The sequence below is a fragment of the Cheilinus undulatus genome, linkage group 20 (assembly GCF_018320785.1).
Source record: "Cheilinus undulatus linkage group 20, ASM1832078v1, whole genome shotgun sequence".
Classification (NCBI taxonomy): Eukaryota; Metazoa; Chordata; class Actinopteri; order Labriformes; family Labridae; genus Cheilinus; species Cheilinus undulatus.
The window spans coordinates 36,339,667-36,361,270 of record NC_054884.1 but is presented as its reverse complement, the minus strand read 5'-3'; the positions used below and the strand labels follow the sequence as shown (position 1 = coordinate 36,361,270).

General features: G+C 37.9%; 1 protein-coding gene across 5 annotated transcripts in view; it reads left to right on the top strand.

Moving 5' to 3' along the window:
* The first annotated feature begins 7,779 nt into the window (after window positions 1-7,779).
* The window catches only part of kansl1a (KAT8 regulatory NSL complex subunit 1a), a 69,328-nt gene continuing 55,503 nt past the window's right edge, over window positions 7,780-21,604 (top strand). For 2 of the 5 annotated variants that reach the window (XM_041815287.1, XM_041815282.1), the window contains exons 1-2: window positions 16,229-16,699; window positions 19,405-20,875. In XM_041815287.1, the coding sequence (XP_041671221.1) occupies window positions 19,473-20,875 (1,403 nt within the window). In that variant the 5' untranslated portion in view covers window positions 16,229-16,699; window positions 19,405-19,472. Of the gene's footprint in view, window positions 7,812-8,902; window positions 8,986-16,027; window positions 16,166-16,228; window positions 16,700-18,649; window positions 18,737-19,404; window positions 20,876-21,604 lie in introns of those variants that run through there. The other 3 variants (XM_041815284.1, XM_041815285.1, XM_041815286.1) reach the window with 3 other exon arrangements.

The following is a 21,604-nucleotide window of genomic DNA, read 5'->3' as shown; positions in this document are numbered from 1 at the left end:
GCTCTGTTAGCCAGGATGCTAGCACCTGTGCTAATGATCCAGCACACATACACTGATATAACCAGTGAATCACAGCTGGGGGCGGGCCCGCTCTCTGGACCTATCAGGGACCCAGCCAGTCTACTTACATCCTTTCTCTAACAGAGCAGAACAAAAACCTTCCAAGGAGCACAGCAACAAGTATCCACCAGTGGAGACGTCTGAGTTACACAATGCGATGATTCATTCCTTCCATGCGTTTATTCATGGGAATTAATTAACACAGCTATTAAGAGACTGGAAGAAATCAGGTTTTCAGTGTGCTGAAACAGGGCCTGTCTGTGTGGAGGATGCATGTTCTACTCGTGGATGTGTTCTCTTTGGGTGTGAAGATAGTCCTGTTAGTTTAATGGATAAGAGCCACCCATCCAAGTACTCTTCCCTGATGATGCCAGCCCTGTCCCTTTCTGGGTGAAAACATTCCTGGTCACCCCCAGCATCTGGACCAGCACATCGAATGAATGGTGGTAAATCAGGAAGATGAGGTCTTTTTAAAACTGTTGGAAGATTAAATGAAGTGGAACGTAAATTCAATCCATCCATCTTCGTTGGATTAAGTCAACCCAGGCATCCCAGAAATGTTCTCCCCAGGTATCGTCCCAGTTTGGCATGCCTGGAAGACCTCCAAAGAGAGGCACTAGGAGGCAATCAGATACATGAACCTCAACTAGGTCTTTTCCACGCAGAGGAGCAGCAGCTCTACTCTAAGACCCCTTTGGGTGTCCGAGCTCCTCACCCTATCTCTAAGGCTGAACCCGGACACTCAGATGTGGTTATAACCCAAACCTCTCGACCACAAGTGAGGGTCGGAACAGAGAGTAACCGGTAAACGAAAAGCTCTGTCTTCGAGCTACAGTCTGATGATGCTGCACCAGCCTGCCTGTCAGTCTCACGGTCCATTCCTCCTTCACCCTAAGACTCTTGAACTCCTTCACCTGTGGCAGAGACTCACTCCCCACCCAGAGAGATCAATCCACCGTTTTCAAGCGGACTTGGAGGTGCTTCTCATACCAGCCACAGCTGTAAACCGCCCCCGTGCCTGCTGGAGGTCCTCAGCTGAGGAAGCCAAACAGGACCACATCATCTGCATACAGCAGAAATGATCTTCTGAGATCCCTGAATCAGAAACCCCACTTCTGACAGCACCTTGAGATCCCATCCGTGACAATCACAGACAGTATCTGAGATAGCGGGCAGGGCCAGCTGTGTCGGAGGCCAACATGCCCCGGGAATTTGTCCGACTTTGGGCCAAGAATGCAAACGCAGGTCTCGCTTTGGTCATACAGGGTCCTGGTGGTTCGTGGCAGCGACCCTGGAACACCACAAGGTGATGGAGCAACGTTCAGCTGACAGTCAAAGGTGCTTCATCTGATTAACAATGCCTGTGCACTTAATATTTATTGGCTATATTACCCTTTATAATAACCCTACAGCATGTATTTATTGATGAAATATGAACAAATATGTCTGTTTGACTGAAAAACACGGGTGCATAAAAAGAAAGCTTCACCAGGGGAGCTGACATTGATTTTTTAAACAGTGTTCATGTATAACAGTTAAAATAATCTGCTTATCATTGAATTTTATGTGTTGTAAAACTTTTGTATCAGTTTCCATACATTAAATAACTACCTAAAGCATAATAAAGACACAAAAGTGAAAGAGAGCGGCCCCTTTTTGACTCATGTTTCTGCTGATAGTATTGTTGACTGTGATGTCTCAGCTCCATCTAGTGGTGAAACTTTATAACTACACCTGAAAGCTTTCTCTGTGATTTAGGGCCTTTGGATGGCACATTTCCCTCTTTAATGGCCAAATATGCTCAGTGATCTCCAAAAAACCTACAGTAGGGATTAGGGAAAAAAAAACCCAACAATATAATAAAGCAACTTTTGACACTACTATAGCGAGTTTATTAACATACTCAAGGAAAATAATAATCATAGACTTGTAGAAAGTCCATGTCTGGTGAAGCTGTAGAGGGAAAATGAAGAGGAAGGAGAGCAGATGGAGGTAAATCAGGAAAGTCTAAGTTTAGTTATATAGAGCCAGACAGAGCTATTAAAGTGGAGTAAACATCCCTCTCAGCTGGAAACAGACCTTTTATCATCAATAATGCAGCGGAGAAAAACACGTCACAAGAAAATGTTTTTAAAATTTAACAGATGGAGACGTCACAGCTTCTGTCAGAATAGTTTATGATTTTATGCTGTTTTTAATCATAATAACCACATTAATAAATCACAGTGAAATTATTTATTGATTTTTTTTATTTACTGTTAGCAGATTCTGATCATTAATTGTTATATTAGTCTTTTTCTTTTCGTGTGGTATATTTGGTTGTTTGTGTAAATCTTCTCCATATTTCTGTGGTTGTAAAAATGAACATATGTCTCTATATTTATTTATTTGCTCTGCCTTTATCTGCCTGTAAGGTGCTCTGAATGAATTTTTTACACCTGCATTAGATAAAGTTATATTTGGGAAACATGCAGACGTTTTTCTCTTGAAGTGTTGATTTTGGGAGCTATTCTAAACTTAGTTTTAGTCTTTAAAGTGAAATATTCTTCAGTTTTAATCACTTTTAGTCATTTTTAGCCTTTATAGCAGGGCTGGGAAATTAATAGAGAATTAGATATATTTCTTTAACCTGAAATTAATGTCAGAATAACTGTTTAAAACCTTTTTGCAGCAGCAGCAGCAGCAGAGATGTTGAGAATTGCATAATCATGCAGTCATTCAAGTGCCATTTTTTTTTCTTTTTTAGAATATTCTACAAAAATCCTACTTTCTTCATTTTTGTTCTTTTTTCATATTAAATATGAAAATGGCATAAAAATTAACACTTCCTTCAACACAATAATCCATATTCAGTTTACAATAGTTTGGTCCATTTTAAAATTGTTCAGTCCTTGTTTAGTCTGATATTGTGTTTGCTGTAATATAGAATGATTTTTGCTTGTGTTTGTTTGAAAATATATAAAATGAGGAGCTTAAGGAATTATCATATTTAAAATCGCAATTGCAGTATTAGGTTAAAAATTTGCTGTTAGAATATTTTCCCAAATTGTTCAGTCCTGCTTTATAGTTTGTACATTTCAGTTTTTCCTTTTGGTCAAATTTTTCTCTCTGAAATAAATTAATCAGACAATTGCAGAGTTAGTATAAATGTCAGAACACATATCCATGCACTTTAACTGATCTGAAATAAACCGATGAAAACACTGACATACTTTATAAGCACAGTGGAGAATAGTTGATTTTAAATGTCCAGCAGTCCAGCTCTAATCATCTAGACTTGCCTCAGTCTGCTTGATGAAAACTAAACTTTTCTTTCTCTGTTTTTTTTTTTTTCACCATTTATTCTGTTCTGTTTTTAGCTAGTCTGAGTCTCGTTGTCCTCTTGGAAAAAGGTAATTGAAAAACATTTTTAGTCATAGTTTTAGACAAAATAAACACTGGCATTAAGTGGAAACAGTTTCACAAATTATCACATTATTATAAATGCTGCACACTGTAATAGAACATGACATTAAATACATTATTCTGATAAAGAAATACATAGTGAGTTGTGCGATCATATATAATTTACAATGCAATGTAATGCAATACGATACACAACATGACACAATTCAGCACGACACTGGACGATACGATACAGTATGATACCATAACAGGAAGTGCAAGACGATCACAGACATACAAAGCATAATGATAAGATACTAAACAATATGATGTGAGGCAATACAACACAACATGAAGCAATGTTACAACATATAGTGCAATGCATAACAACATGATACGATACAACACAACAAAACGTGCTACAATGAAATACCGTCTGATGCAAAACAATACAATATGATCTGATATGATACAACACATGATATGATACAACATGATGCACAATGATTCGATAGGATGCAATATGACATATTACACCACGCTATGGTGCAGTACAATATGATAAAGTAAGATACAACATGGTGAAAGACAAAAACATGCAATGCAATCAAACAAGATACAACACACCATGATGCAATGCCATATTATTTTATATGAGAGATTCAGTATGATACATAGTACAACATGATACACTATAGTGCTGTATGATGTGATGCAATACCACGATAAAATACAATACCAAAAGATTTAACAGGAAACAAAAACATAATATATATGCTTTCATATTATATGATTAGTGTTAATTTTGTCGACTAAAACTATGACTAAAAGTGTTCGTCACAGCCTTTTTTTCCATGACAAAAACTAGACTAAAACAAACAAAAATAGATCTGTGATGACTAAAACTGACTAAAACTAAGTTTAGTTTTAAAACTAGACTAAAACCTAAAAGTGTAGAAACGACTAAAATGTGACTAAAACTAAAAGACATTTCTTCTAAAGACTAAGACTGAAATTAAAAACAGCTGCCAAAATTAACACTGTATATGATCAGCACAGTATAATACAATGCAATAGCACACAGGTGTCAAACTCAAGGCCCGGGGGCCAAATCCGGCCCACGGTACAGTTAAATCCAGCCCACAAGATGATCTCATATTTCTGTTGTAACTGTCCCATCAGTCTGAGGTCTGCAGATTTCCCCTAGTATAAAAATATGAACTTATCCTTGATGATTTAAGATATCCTTGTTAAGTCACAAAATCTGAAAAAGTAAGGAGTAAAAATATTTAGATAAGAAGTCAGAAATGTGGGAAAAGAAATCCATTTGTGTTTTAATTTCACATTTTCAATTTAGCATCTCACAATTAGGACTCAAACTCAGGATTTTGAGTTTGAATTTCATACTTTGAGCATTTCAACTCATAATTTTGACTTCTCATTCAATATTTTTAGCTTTAAGATTCATAATTCTAATTTTTAAGTGATATTTTGACCTTTTTAACCAATTAGTTTGTATTTTACCTCATACTTTCAACTCCAAACTTTGACTTCATAATCTCATAGTTTGACCGTTTAGACTCACAATTTAAAATTTTGAATCATATTTTGACTTTTAATTTCATGATTACAAATTTTATTTCATATTTTGACCTTTTAAACTCATGATTTTGACTGTCTTTCTAATATATAACCCACTAAAAAAACATTATTTTTCAATTTCAATTTCATGTTCTTACCTTTTCGAACTAATAAATTTACTTTTCTCAGATTTTTAGCCTTTTAACTTATCTTTTTAACTTTTGAATGTCAAAATCATTTACCATCAGTGCTAATTTTTTTTTTTTCTTCATATTTCATTACCGGTGAAACAAGGTTGAGAGTTTATGGTTAAAAAGGTGACCCTGTTAGGCCCCATAATCCGGCCCCTGCTGTGATTGAGTTTGACACCCCTGCAATAGCATTTAGTGCAAAAGTAAACCTACGATACAACAGGACATGACAAGATAAAATGCAATGTGATACGATACTAGAAGACAAGACCGGACACCATAAAATACTATACTATATTGTGACATAATAAACCATCAGGCACAGTGTAATTCAACACCATTCAGCACAATATGATACAGGATGTACGCTTAGCTTCTACTCCAGAAACTAAAAACAGTCTTTACAAAGGAAGCAGCAGCAGCAGCTGAGTCTAGGAGACATGCTCTCATCTGAATAGTTCATTCATTATCATTTGTGAATGTGGCATCACCTGAAAATATTTAAATCTGTACAACACATTTTTCAATTCAGTTTGGAGTCATTAAAAATACTTCCATGGGGATTTTTAAAGCATTTTAAAGTACAGAAAATCCGCTCATTTACCACATTATCTTATTTAAGTGCTGCTCTCTTTACATGGAATGGATCGTAAAAGGCCTGAAAGGAATGAGCTGGTCTTGCTGGATGTTTTGAAGAATATGTAAAATAATCTGAACGCAGACACTTCAGACTGGTAATGTTCTCCCTGATACATTTCTATGCTTCAACATTTTTTGGTCTTTGTCTTGGGCCTCAAGATTATTAAAACCACTTCCTGTCTGTAGTCTGAGTGCTCTAACATTTAAAAGCAGCCTGAGCAGAAACACAATGTGAGGATATTTTTATAGATTTCATTTTTTTTAGTTTTGCCCCTACTTTCGATATTATATGGTATTTCCTTTAAGTGTTTTCCCTGCCATTGATGCTTAACAGTATGATTTTTCTGCTCTTTACTCTGCAAGTCACCTGGAATTGCTTTGTATATGAAAAGCACTTTATAAATGAACTTGCCTACATATATTGGATTTTTAGTTGTTATTTCAATCCTTTAAATGCATTCACATGCCTTATATTATGCTTGCATGTATGGCTGCTCATTGTCTGTAACCGTGATAACTGTCTTGCTGCACGTCTGGGCCTGGACAACCTTGAAAATAAGATTTGCAATATTACTGAGCCTTTAATTTGGGTTTGATTAAGGTTTACTATAGAAAGCTGTTCTATATCAGCAGGCCAGTGTAGTTCATTCATAACAAACCTCAAATTACAGCAACTCTTGTCATGTTTTGAATGCAAAGGCCTTAGAAGTTGTTGAATAATCAAAATAAATTGAATTATTTGTCTGAAATGTTCAGACGCAGAAAAAGATGGTGGCAGATAAAGGGCAAGAACCACAAATTTATAGGGTTAATATACTGAGTATAATGAGAATTCATGCACTTACATCAATATTGGGACCTCGGCATAAAAACAAGAACTGAAGAAGTCTTATGCCACTTTCTTACTTACATCAAGGTAACACTTTCACCAGGATCCACCACATCCCTTCACAAATTTGCTCCACCATGACCACGACAGCATTAATATACAGGTATAAAGGCTGATGGATCAATGGAAGCCTATAACATAGGCATTAAAAGCACTCAAATTTTTAATCAAGCTGTTCCTCTCACATTTTTAACGTGTTATTGCAGCTGCTGGGGCTCCAAATATAGAAAGCTTTCTGCTTATTCAGGCCTTTGTTGCTGAGCTGCATGAACATGGACTGCTGGTCATTTTCATTCAATATTAAACTGTGATTCTATGTGAGGTAATCCCTTCATGGGAACCTCCCAGGGTGCTCTGCAAAACTGAATATTTCAAATCCTGCATAAGCAGACCACTAGCCCACATCTGCCTCATTAATTTATATGAACATCCATCCTCTGTCCTTGCATGCGTGTACCTCCTGTCTGACAAACTCTTCATGTAAAGTTAGAGCTTTCTCTTGTATCTAATGCCCCACTTTGGGGTTGCAATCAAAAGAAACAAATCATATCCCACTGCATCAGCAAAATCCTCTCTGCATTTGTTGCAAGAAATAAGAGCCGGTAAAATACAATGAAGTAACTTATTAGGAGTCATCTACTCCGTGTGTTTATGGTGTTTATTTTGCTGTGAAGACAAGGGCTTTATTTATGAGTAAAGTCTCAGAGAAACGCATTAAAAAATATGAGACGTTGTAGTTACATTGAGTGAAAATTCATCACGCTTGACTGTGAGTAGCTAGCATGTGTGCGGTGTAAACAACACTTTAATAATGTCACATTAAAATCAGTCATTTGGAAATAATGGGGAGGTTGTTAAACTCAATAAAACATTTTCAATGAGGAACATTATTTTTGGATAATGAAGTTTCGTGCTATGAACTTTCGTCCACATTTCCGCTGTACGGGCATTTGTGAAGACTGGCAGCTCTGTGAGCCAATAGAAAGCCTAGAATCGGCGCATTAACCAATCGCAGCTAGGGGGAGGGTTGTTATCAAGTCGTAAACGGTTAGTAACAGGACAAGCAGGTAAGTAAGATTTTGTCTTGTTATTTTCTTTAAATAAAAGAACGCTCCGCTTGTCAGGAAAAAACAGACACTGTGTTAAACGCTTGGTTGGTCGACTTGTGTAGGGGGATTTTTTTCGACACACTTTTCTGCCTAACATGCAGAAATCGGTAGTCATTGAGAAGTCAGTGTGGGATCGGGAAGCAAACAAGCTAGCGACCATTAGCTTAGCCTTTTAGCTAAGTTGGCCGTTATTGGACGAGCTCTCAGCGTTAGCTCGCGACGCCGCTTGTACCTCAGACTCTAACATTATGCTGCGTTCAGAGGCTGCTCGGAAGGCTCTGTTCTGCAACTTGAGACATCAACATCATTATTAAAATATTTTCCTGAATACGTAGATTTATTTTAAAAACAACGTTGACCCAACTCCGAAGATGTATGATATTTAGTGCATGAAATATTTATTATATCCAGGCCAAGTTGCCCACATAAAGCCTCAATTTTAATTTCGTATGGCTAATTGCTTCATTTATTTTGCAATTATTCATTCTAGATACATATCAAGGCAAGAGAGCATAATTTATAGAGCATTACCCATACCCAAAATAAAATTTAAAAAATAACGGAAACCCCTTAACTATAATGACCTTGATGTTTTTAGATTTCCGGGAGCCTTCACTTCTTTCCCCCCTCTTGGGTTGTCGTTTGTCAGAGCATTCCCTGAGCCCCTGAATGCAATGTTAGCTCGGCTAACATTAGCTCCTCATAGCATTAAGAGGAAAGTATTGATAATTTCATCACTAAAATCAATGCAGACGTGTTGTATGAAACGACAATCACCAGGGAAACTCATTTCGTGACTATCCTTTGAATATTCAGACTCAATAATAAAAACATTAATCATATAAAACTTTTTCATTATAAATGTGCAGTGATAACGTTTGTGTAAGGGGGAACGTTAGCCAGCTAGCGCTAGCTTACCAGCTGGACGTTAAGAATCATTGAGACTCAAAGTGCTGTTTTAACAGTTGACAACTTTATTTAAAGACACTGTCTCTGTTCCCATGTGTTTCAGTGAATTAAACTCGTGATTTTCTGTTTATTGTTTTTAGGTGTCGTGTTATTTCCATCCGTGGTACCTGGAATAATGGCCACTTGGATTACTGAATGGAGAACTGAAACAATGGAGTTAAAGGTATTTTGAAGTAGTTCTTTCTATTATAAATGTTTTGTTTTTGCGTGTTTCTCACAAAGCTGTAGGGAAATGGATTCAACCAGTCCTTACCTGTGGTCTTGAGTTTGAGTAAAGGCTAAAATAAATCAGGTAGTGTATATGAGGGCTGAATTTCTCTCTCTTTTTCCCTGTTATATTGAGTGGGCCCATTAGAAACAATTTATGCCACACCTCAGGAAGATGCAAATGAGTTTTTTACACTCAGGACAGTCAAAATTGTTAATGCACTAAAGAATGTTTTAATACAATTTAAAAAACACACTCTAGTCTCTGTTATTTTAATGACTGAAAAGATCAAAAGCAATAAAAATTCCAAAAACTATGTATTTCCAAATGCAAGTGCACATGAGAGGAATTAATCCATCAAAACTTTATGCAAACTCCTGTACAAGTTCAAATTTTACGAAAAACACTGGCAACAAGATTGAGCTTTTATGCAATATAGATGGTGTGCAGGAGTTTGCCTGCAATCTTTGGTAACCTAAAACAAGAGATTACCCAATGTTTGGTTCCTAGGACTAGGATTGGGTGGTATCCATTTTTTAATACCATTAAACCTTCCCCAGGTCTTCCGAAAGTATATAATATTATCACCAGGTTTTATACAAGAAGCAGGTTAGACTTGTTGGTGTGCACGCACAAGTTAAGAATGCGCCTCTGCTCGTGTTTCATTTGATCTTTTTACAGAAAGCGGCAAGTCTAGAAGAACAAGGATGTTTATTAATGCAGGAATATGTTTATTTTTACATTGTGCAACAAAGGTGAGCGTCTTCCAGCCACAAGTTTAATGTACAGGAAGCTTATGTAAAGTTACAGACTGCTTTAGCACCCAAAATAACCAACAACGACCAGTTAACCTCATCTACCTAACCCATGAAAGGGGTTAACTTGAGTTAAAATGTTTTTACTACATTCCATTTTTTATTGTTACTGATGTTGGTGCAGCAGCATCTAACACATACAGTTATTACCAGTAAACTAGAAATTATCTCCAATTACTGATTCACCCCCAGAAGGAGGAAAGAAAAGGTTTTTAAACTCACACACATTGCAAATGTGTGACAAATGAGGCCTAAAACATTGACAGAAGTTCTGCCATTACTTTTATAGCACTGTCACACATTGACAGTGGTGCTGCTTCTTTATAAGGACTTCCACTGTAAAGGCATTTATTATAAACATGTGCTTATTACACAGCACTGCCTTAATGACAGTTAATGCAAGCAAAACCATAGCTCTTTTTAAATATCCAGTGATATCTTATTACTGGGTATTACTGCTCAGTCCTACCTAGGACTTGTATTTTTGTCACTTTCATTTGATTTTTACTAGAATTATAATGCAGTTTAAAGTCATGATATCATGGCAGCCATACATCTGATGCAGCACTCAGTTTTCCTATCAGAGAAACTTTGAAAACAAGGAAGTGAAGAAGAAGGATTGTGAATGAGCCCATTTTGAGTCCATTATTCAGTATCTTGTTTAATATTCATGTTATAAACCAGACATTAGGCAAATTCCTTTCAGAGATGAAATGGCAGATATTTAAACCAGCAGATACACAGAAATATTATCATTTGGAGATTGGTTTTCAGCCATCAGATGAATATAAATACAGCACTGACTATCTTTTATGTCTGTTTTTTAGTCTCTACCTCCTTCTGAAGGGAGTTTCTGGTTCTTTAGACTCAGTTCACTTGGTATTTATTAACTTTCCTTTCTTTTTTATTCATTTATTTGCAGTCTAAACCTCATTAAAACTCCTTTATGTAAAGGTTAAACAACTCCCAACTTTACTCTTTTGCTCTTCATACAAGTCAAGAATGATTTTCTATCAGTAGATTTTTTTTTTTACTTTATTTTAAAGTTTACTAGTTTGACAACTCTGAACAAAATAACCTCAGAAGCAGAGGGCTAGTATTACTCTCACATGTTAATTTTAGTCGGCTTTTCTTCAGTATAACATATGGTAGATTAATAAATGAACACTGAAGGGGAAGTATGACAGTATTTAGACACAAACTATGAGCAAATGGTTTCCTTCTTCAAATTATTTTTCTGTGACAAAAAAAGGCTTAGGAGGAGAATCAAATTAGCAGGAAAATTCCTGCACACTATCAAAATAACACATTAGCATTTGCAATATTCTGGCTCCTAAACTCTGCCAACCTCTGTGCACAGTGTGATTTGCACAAAAACACTAGCAGAGTTTTAGTACAAAACTGATGCCAGTGTTTTTGTGAAAGTTAAAGAGTGTGCAGGAGTTGTTCTGCAATATTTGTTTTTTGCAAGCAAGAAACTATCCAACGTTGGTTATCAAAATGTATCAATATAGTTTGGTTTCACAAGTATCATATCAAAATCAAAACCCTAGTAACTACCCTTCTTCTGCTTAGAATAGAATCAACATTTTGATCAAATGCTGAAGGTGACCATACAGAAATATTTACAGTTCACTGCAGAGACTTCAGAAACTTTAAATGAGGTACTGACATAAAATACACCCTCTTCCCCAAGTCTGTTCATAAAATATCAGGACTCTCTCATCTTCCCCGGTCAGTTTTACACCTTATCATTTTGACGTAGAAGTGACAACAACAACTCAAGAAGAAATTGCCTATCATCTGTTGCATCACTCATGAAATAGTGGTTTATTGCCTTTGGAGGGAACATCATCACCACAGCAGTGAGTCAGGAGCTTCATAACATGGTTTTCTATGGCTGAGAAGCTGCATGGAAGACTCACATCACTAGTCATGCAACTTCAAGTGTCGTAATCGATGTAGTAACAGGATGCACTGGGAGGAGCTAGAGGATGTGAATGGAAACAGATGATGGATTTATAGATGGATGTTTTATTGGTGTTACAGTACATCCTGTAGTTGTGGATACATTCAGCGTGTTAGATAACTCAGGACATAAGTCCAATCTGTAGTTTAACTCGCCAGACCTCTGAAGAATTATATTAGACTCGTTTAGATCAATTTTCATAGCATGCTTAGATGATTAATCACTCGTTCACATACTCACACGCTGATTATTACTCATTCCTTCTACGTATCAACTCTTGGTCTGATAATGAACTAAGACCATGTACAACCTGTAAGAGAGACTTAGTATGCATTCATTTGCATAGCTCTACAGTAAATGTAGCATTTGATGGTGAAGGCCGTACTCATTCTCTGATCAGTCAATGAACTAATCCAGATTCCCACCAGCTATGAAGCAGATTCAGTGGCTGAGAGGCCCATAATGAAATTAAAAGACTAAATGATTTCCTTATGGAGGATAGAGAAGACCTAGGAGAATGTAGTCCAGAGAACGTCTGGATATTTGTTTATTTCACAGCCATTAATAACCCAGCATAATGAACATGAGAAACTAGTTGTATATTTAAAAAAAAAAAAAGGACAAAAGAACCATCTATTGTGTGTAGGTAAAGAGATGGATAACCTACCTTTTAGTTTAGTTTAATACATCATACACAACATAGCTACACTTGAGTACAAGCACTTGTTATGCCATCATGAATCCCATATCTGTACAAAAAATCTACTCTAAAATGTGTCAGATCTGTAAAGAGCTAAACTTTAGCTGTAGCTTTGCCCAACAACACAATATTATGATGTAGTTCCTTATTAATAGTAACTGACACCAACTACTGAGCAACTAAACTAAATTAAACATGGAATATTGTCACATATAATAGTTGCTAGTGACTTTCATGCTAAAGACAGTCTTTGTCTGCAAATGTATTTCATTCAGAAAGGAATAAATTTTACTTTCAGCTAGCTCATACTGAGCTAAGTTCTTACTAAGATGAATGGTGGTAAAATATATAAAGATAATCTAGTATAACCTAAAACAGAACACTAGTATTAAAGTATGATTATGCACACACTCTAGGAATTCATATTAACCCAATGCAACACAAAATCACAATCTGAAGGCCAGTGTTTTTGGTGAAATTTAATTCATTTTGGGGATAAACCACATTGAAAAACACTGTTGTGATAGCTTTAAATACAGGAAAATGTTCCAAATAAATGCTGTGAGTTTATGCAGGCTTAAATATGGGTAATCAACATTTAAGACTATTTTAATCTTGTTTCTGCACCATAAGACAGGAAAATATCATAGGCAGTATTGTTCTTTAATAATGTGATAAGGATACAAAATGCCATGGGTAACTATTATAAAAGAATCCATATGAGATTTAGCTGCACTATGTTTCTCCTGAATCTAAATAAATACAAAAAGCACCATTTTTTTTACCTTTTAATTTATACAAAGGGGAGCTGGTGGATTAACCTTCATATGACTTCCTCAGAATAGTATGAGAGCATGGCTGTAATAATCAGGCTTTAGTTTGACAGGTAAAATTTACACATACTGAGTGAAAATCATCACTTGTAACAGTGTGTTTATTGTGAGTGTTTCAATCCTGATAAAAAAGGGTGATTTATTTTTCAGCCCTATAATGTAGGGTAGCACATTACAGAACAAGGCTTGCCTTTGCAATAAAAACATCATAGATCTCCTGTTTATTTAATGCAAATAAGCAATACTTTTTCACTCAGTATGTGTACATTGTAAATGTTCTCACACATTTTTCTTTCAGTCAGATGAAACTCAAGCAAGCCATCAGCTCCCCTTAGAGTTACACTTGCAAATGTAGTGGTTAAAAATGCTTATTTATTTGTTAATCAGGCCAAACATGTTGAAGCTAACAAGGATTTATTAATACTAGGTTGTTTATCTCGCTTCATTGTGGTTAGCACCATAAGTGAGCACCACAATCTAGAATATCACTGATTTAACACACCACACCTTAACACCATAACTCTTACAGTTATTTTGAAAGTTTGTTTTGTTTTCATCAGATGTTCATTAACCTTCTGTTAATGTTAAAATATCCCAAACTGCAGACATGTTTCCAACTTTGACTGCATACTCGCATGAGAGGCTAACATCATACTTTATAATAATACAGAGTACAGTATATGAATGTTTTATGAGTAAGAGAACTTATACTTAGTATGAGCACCAGTGTCTGTGTCTGTACATCTCATGTTAAAGCCTATAGAAACTCTGCATTTATTCGGATTGTATTAGACTGTTTTTATATTCTTGATGTAATTCAATAGGAGTGTTGAACTTTAGTGTTCAGTTATTTGGAATATTTCCACTTTTTTTTATTTTGCAATATAAATTGCAGAAAAAAGCAATGCCACCAATTTGTCAATATTGCTCAACCCTAATTATTAACATGAGGTACAAACAGGAGCACTTCTCGTGTCCCTCAAACCACTGGGGCTTATGGGAGGACAAGACTCATGGAAGACATGGAAAACTTATCACCAAAAAACACTAAAGAAAATTATGCAGGTCTAGGCACTCAAGATGGTTAGAAACATGTAAAAGGCCTTTATTTAATAGGTCTAGAACTTTAAAAATACACCAATGTGTATCAGCTAGGCTGAATTAGGCTCAAGCTTATTAATAACATTATTAACAGTAAATGCTAATTAATTACAGTTTGGTAATGAAGTATAAATATGTATATTTTTAATTAGTTATTTCTTTTTAATCGAATACAAAATCACAATTGAAATGTTAGTGAATTTTATTCATATGGTTCCTTTAACATACACTCCTTTAATTTCAGTGATTAGTGTGGCTCAGGGATGGCCAACTTTAGTTACTGAGAGGTCCACATTGTTTATATTCTCTCTCCCAGTGGGACATGGGAGCAAATTAGGGCTGGGCAATTAATTGCATATTCAATTCAATCGCAATATTGCCTGCTGCAGTTTTCAAATCACAGACAGTGCAATATTTTTGTAACCTGACGTGTCAAAAAAAAGATTTAATACCTTTTTTTTTTTTTTTTTGCATTAGAGATTTTTTGATCTACACAGTATGCATACGTACAAATGTCTTTTTCAGAGTAGTTTACTAAAATCCTACTTTTACTGTTTGTGTATATGATATTCTTGATGAAAATGAGGATAGCAAATCTTTCATCCCTAGTTCAATTTATCAAATATTGTGTTGGTTGTGATATAGAATGATTTATTTCTTATGTTTGCTGAATAATACAAAAGATTTGGAACCTAAAAATGATCACATATAAATCGCAATATTGGGGAAAAAATTGCAATTATATTATTTTCTCAAATCATTCAGCCCTAGAACAAATACTTAACTTTCCCCATGTGAATGCTTAATTTATTCATCTTGACACAGAATTTAAGCCGGTACAAAGTGTTTTTTCCTTTTTTGTGGTGAAAAGAATATTTAATATTTGTACTTACATCTAGGTTATTATACAAATGCATTTAATGATGCTAACATTTATGAAAGCTAAGGCCAATAATATCAATAACTTTACTAACATATGCTGGTAATCAAAGAAAATTATAGAAACATGTTGATTTTCATGTTTTCATGGCAGACTCTTATGTTGTCCTCATTTTTTTTTTACGTTTTCTAGATATTTGAAATTAACTTAAGGGCCACATTGAGTGAGGGCAGGGCCACACATGGCACTCGGGCCGCCTGTTGCCCACCACTGGCGTAGCTGTATAGTTGAATTTTAAGCGTATTTTCTCTTACTTTGTGCTTTCAGTTCTCTAAATGTTGTCTTTTTATATTGCATGCATGTCTGAATTTAACAATAATGTGAACTACAGCTCCTTCATGTGGTCACCAGCTGTACAGTCAGGCTGCTGTAGTGGTGGGCGATCTAGTTCCTGTTAAAAATGTCATGAGAGCCAAGCAGACTCGACTGAAAAGGGGCTGATCCCCTCCGAAAGAGGGAGACTCATTCCCAGCACCTGTTGTTGTTATCATAATATAGAGAAGAAACCCCAACCGCTTGGTTTATATTATGTTTAAATTATATGAGAGCTTGTGCTTTATGTCGATAAAAATAGTGATATAACGCTGGGAAAGCGCATTAGGACTGAGTGTAATTTCAGTAGAGGTATTTCCAGTCAAACTAGCCGCTGCACCTTTAAACAGTGTATATCTAATGAGTGTAAAATTGACATTGCGCTGTGTTTTAGAAGACAATGCCCTCCTGTGGTATCTTCTTTAGAGCTTTTATGTCGTTTCTTATCTGCCCTTTACTCTAGTGGTGAGTATGAGAAATGTCTCCCGCCTACCAGCGAGCAACACACATACACAATCAGTGGCTCACACGCACACAGCCCTTCTATGTTTGTCAGACTCAAATCCGAGGGAGAGGAGCTAGCCGCCATTTTCTAAGCGTCTCTCCCTAAAACGAGAGAAAAACGCTCGCGACAAAGTGCCATCTGGATTACCTTTCGCTTACTGGGAATCGGATTTTTTGGTGTAGGATTGCTGTGAAATCGCCTACATATGAAGTAAATCGGGGTAGAAGGAGTGTTTCACGGCCTTGTCTTATATTCGAGCTAGCTGGCGAGGCGAGCGAGGTGTAGATCGGTGATTCGCCCGTTGCCTGAATCCGGAACGAACCCGAGCGGCTCCGCGGACCTTCTTCTTCTCGCTGTAATTTTTTGTGGATTAATTAATGGCAGAGTGATTGTACCAAGTCGTGTTTTTTGTGTTAGCACCCCTTGTTTTTTTCCATTAAAACTGCAGGGGATTGTTGCCGAAATTCCCTCGGATAGTGCAACCTCGTCACGTGGTAGGTTCCTCCTTTTTCTTTGTTAGCGAGCTAGCTAGACTGGCAGGGTCTACTCCCAACTTATCAGCTTTTGACATATGTGCATTAACGTTACGTGTATTTTAATCACCCACCTGCTTGTGTGCTGAAGTGGGGCAAAGGACGGGCCAGTATAGATTTACAACAACACACTGCCTGTATTTATTTTCACAGTCTAATTGCAATGCACACCATGTCTCCACTCTGCATTAGGTCTAAAAGCTGTCTTAAATAAGTTGTACTCCAAAGCTAGGAGGCTGTTTACCCATTGAGGACTAGTGTTAATATACGCGATTTCCCTGTAGTGTGTATGCATCTGCAATTATTGGATTTCAGCCTATAATGCATATTACTTTAGGCGTTATTGACTTTAAACCATCAGTCAGATGCGCGTAGGTTGCGTAGTAAGTGACTAAAATGTTTACTTCCCTAACAAGGCTTGCGCCAAACTCAACCCGCCTTTATCAGAGATATTAAACGCTATAATGTGCAACAAAATCGAAAGCTACAAAATGATCCATAACGTGATGAAGGCAGGCAGCGTTGCACTGCAGTTGGCTTATAGCTTTCGAGCAGGTTGTGTTTCTTGCATCAGCAGCTTTCTGAGCTAACGTTAGCCACAAGCGAAGCGCATTAATTTGCACGCAGAGTGACAGAATTAAGCGACATATAATTTACCATTTGGCTATCTGTTCGTAGAGGTCGGTAGATTGGTTGCTGTTTTTATACTAGCGCTAACACCATCCTGTTATGTTATGTGGCTTACTAGGGCAGCTATTGGACAAATCAGGATTATGAAACAGCCTTATAATACTTGGATGCACCCTGGACAGACGCGCTAACCTTCCTTTTAAATTGTTTTTGTAAACACCAGGAAGACATTTTGCTGATTACGTTATGCTTGGCTAACGTTGGATGTGGACATTTTTGTCGCATCTCCAGCTAGGCAGTTCACACATAATGTGGTGTCATAATGCATTATGTATTAATGTTATGTACATTCTGTCGGTAGTTATCTATTTCCTCCCCTATAGCATGAACTAGTTCGGTGTGTTTAGAGGGGAATGGGCGGTTTTAGGTAGATGAATTGCATTGCATAATCTGCTTCGGAAATACCAACATGGCGTAGTGCGCGCTGACTAGAAACTGCGGTGAAATACTGAGCCCCCATTCATCTGACCCTGCAGATGATACGCGGGGATGCAGCTCGCTTTTATCTCCTATTTTATTTGAAGAGAGGCTTTTTGAAGGTTAATATGAATATACAGGCAGCCTGTGTGAATGCCACGTTAACTAATGAGATAACACCCCCCTTTAACCATGTATTCGTCCTTCTCCTTGCACATGAAAATCATGTTTCTTGGAAAATAATGAAAGAAATCATCAGGGTTCAATAGGGTTTGGCTTGAATTGACACAGGAACCTAGTCAGGATGACATCATGTGCTTTGGACTAATGCTGAGGCCTAAATCCACCTACTTACACTGGCTGTGTAGAGCACACTGACTTACCAGGGCACATGTAGGGCAGTGGGGTTTGGATAATTTGCATTGGTTTGTCCTGTTTCTTCTCTAGTTGGAATATAATATCAAAGCCTATTTTATAAAGAGCAGCCTTGTGAGTAAATGACAATGAAGGCTTGTTCACACATGCATGGGTGTAGTGGGAATTATTTATTGGCCTGGGATGTAGCTCAGATGTCTGCTGTTATTCCATCTTTATAGTCAGCATCCCACGCACCAAGGTCAGTGCAGATCAGTGAATTTTTCATATGTATTTAAGCCTCTAGAGAGGGCTTCTGTTGACAAATGTGATTACAATGAAATTAAAATATACTTCTGTATATTGTAAGGCTAACTGAATGGTTAAGGGGTGAATTTGATCCCTCTCTGATGTTCTTTACCTGAAATGCTTTTCCCTGCTCCTTTGTAGGATCAATTTTAGCAACGCTGGCAACCAGTAGGTCAACCAAATGTCAATGAGTCACCAGTTCATTTGATCAGGCCTCAGACTAGATAAGTTAGTAATCATTTACTTCAGATCCTTTTTGAGTCAGTGTGTCAAGCTTGACATCAAGCAATGTCATAATTGGAATAAATATTTTAAAGATGTATTTTCTTTTCGGGTGGTGCTTTGTAATTTTCCACTCCCTCTGCTGGCTCACAGAACCTGTAGTGCAAGTATTCCAGCTGTATGTTTTATTGGACATTAGCACAGCCTGCTACTGGTGCTGTTCATGCTCTTAGTCTGGAGGTATTTTGATTTCTGTGAATTTGTAAATGAAATAATTTATATATGAAAGGCAGTGCTGGTTTGTGGAGTTTTTTAACACAGTTGTTCACTGCTTCTATGACTTGATTTGCCTATTTTTTGCTTCAACAAATACTTTGATCGAAGGTTATTTGTATTTTTAGTTCTATTTAAATAAGAGTAAATGTAAAAATACAAGCAATGATTTCACTATTAAATCAATGTTCTTGTTGTTGTCCTTCTGTTGATTTACATTCTATGTACTAGACTGAGGGTTACCTTGGTTTTATTTCCTCCAACATACCTGCACACACAAACAAAGATAATAATTTGGATTAGAGTTTATTTTCTAAATCTATCTTTTTTTGTACTGAAGTCCATCAGACTAATCCATTTAATTTCCTTTCTTGTCTCCCCTCCCCTTTTTCTTGATCCAGGCTGTCCTCAGGTGGGGCAGTAAGCGGGTGGAGTGGAGCAGGCCGCGGTGCCCGTCCCTCTGCACTGCATGGCTGCGATGGCGCCCGCTCTCACCGACGCCCCAGCCGAAGCTCACCACATCCGCTTCAAACTGGCTGCCCCATCCTCAAGTCTCTCACCGGCCAGTGCAGAGAACAACGGTAACGCCAGCAACATCCTTATCCACAGCAGCGGCCCCGCCAAGTGTAAGGCCGCCCCCGAAGAGTGCCCCCTTGACTTCTGCGGCGGCGACCAGGAACAGCAGCAGCAGCCCCAAACAGACTCCGTGGCTCAGGCTTCGGCCTTGGGCAAGCTCCAGCCACTGGTGGCTTCTTACTTATGCTCTGATGTGACACCCGTCCCGTCAACTAAGGAGTCAATCAAGCTGCAAGGAGTCCTCATCAAACAGTCTGTGCTGAAGGGCCACAGAATACTGGACAACTCGCTGTTCAACGGAGGAGGAGACTTCCTGTTAAGGAAGAGGCAGGCGATAGAACTGTCAGGCGGCCAGCTCAAAAGCCTCATGAGTGGCAGCACCAACGGAGGTGGCCAGCCCATGGCACCTGTCAACGGCCTGGCCAAGAAGCTGGCCACTATGTCCAGTCCTGGCTGTGTGGTGGCGGTAAACGGTGACAAACCTTCTGCTACCACAGACTCTCAGACCCAGAACCTGCCCTTAAACTCTGAGACCTTGACAGCTACCTTATCAGGGCATATCCCGGTAAAAGGAACCCTTAAACAGAAGCATTCCTCCGGGGTTTCTCAAAATACTGATGGAAAAAATCTTGAACCCACAGTGCTTCAGTCTGTTGCACTTTCCCCCTTTACCCATGACAACCCTAACCCCAGTGAACAAGTCAATATGCAGGAGGCGGATTCACAAACACATAGCAGTCAGACGCAGGGTTCTGATAGGGAGAGAGCAGGAAGCAGTCAGCAGGGCTCCCCGTCCTGCACACCTGCACCACAGCCTCCTCTGCCCTGCACTTCCTCCTCGGACAGCCTTGACACTCAAGTTAGGGAGCGCACCCTTCTCAATAGCAGCCGCCAAGCTGAGATCGAGAGCCGGCTAAGGCGCCTGCGCAAACGTCTTCAGGTTGTACAGGCGAAGCAGGTGGAGCGGCACATTCAGCAGCAGCTCAGTGGCTTCTTGGACTTGGCTCTCAACCGGCTAATAGCAGGTAATCGCAAATCGGAAACGGCAACCCCTACGGCGACATGGAGGACCGGGCGCCACTCTTCGTCAAACAACAGGGACAGCCTCAGCCGATTCCTGAAAAGTGGCTCCATGCCCTTGGAACTGGAGAGGCTGTACCTGAGCGGATCAGCCAATCTTCATTCAGCTGAAAGCGCCTTTGACTCAGATATAACAGAAAGTAGCTCTGGAGGGGACTCTGACCTGGAGGAGGAGGAGCTGACCAGAGTGGACATGGAGCAGCGGCATGTCAAAATGTAAGTAAAGCTGTCTATGCTCTAAGGCTGGGCAATATGGACCAAAAATTCTAAATTCTTTTAGCATAATGGCGATGCACAAGAAATATCTCCCTATTTTTTCTGTGAAGAAAAAACAAATCACGGTCACATTTCTAGAACCATGAACTTGGGTTTGAGTCTTGACAAATCAAGCTATATAAATGTTGGGCAGTTTATCGTCTTTAATTGTCAAAAATTGCAGCTAAGTTCTAATACCCCATTTTATTTCTACACAAGCATTGGAAACATTTCCATATATTGAGGTTGTTAAAACTTTCCACTCTTCTTAAATGTCAAGTTTTTCAAAGGGATAAAATTTCCATTATTTTAATGATCAGTGATCTCCAACGCTGCAAAGAATTTAAAGATCGTTAGTCATGCTTTAATCGAAAGAGAGAGGGAGACACATAGGTCGGAGACATTTGGAAAAGTGGTTGAAACTATTGAGTTTGCCTTCAATTTTGATAATGAAAATGAATAAATTACCTGATAATTGGTGCCCAAGGCTTCCACTTTTTGCCGCCATGGTATCAAACAAGTATGACTGTAATTTGATTTTTATTCTCCATAATGATATAAATTAAAATAAATAATTCCATTTTTAGACTAAACATCATATTTTGAATATTTTGTGGGAAATAATCATGTTCCTTTGAGTGTTTCTTAAAGTAAACAATTGTTTTATTGCACATCAGGCCTGGCGTCTAT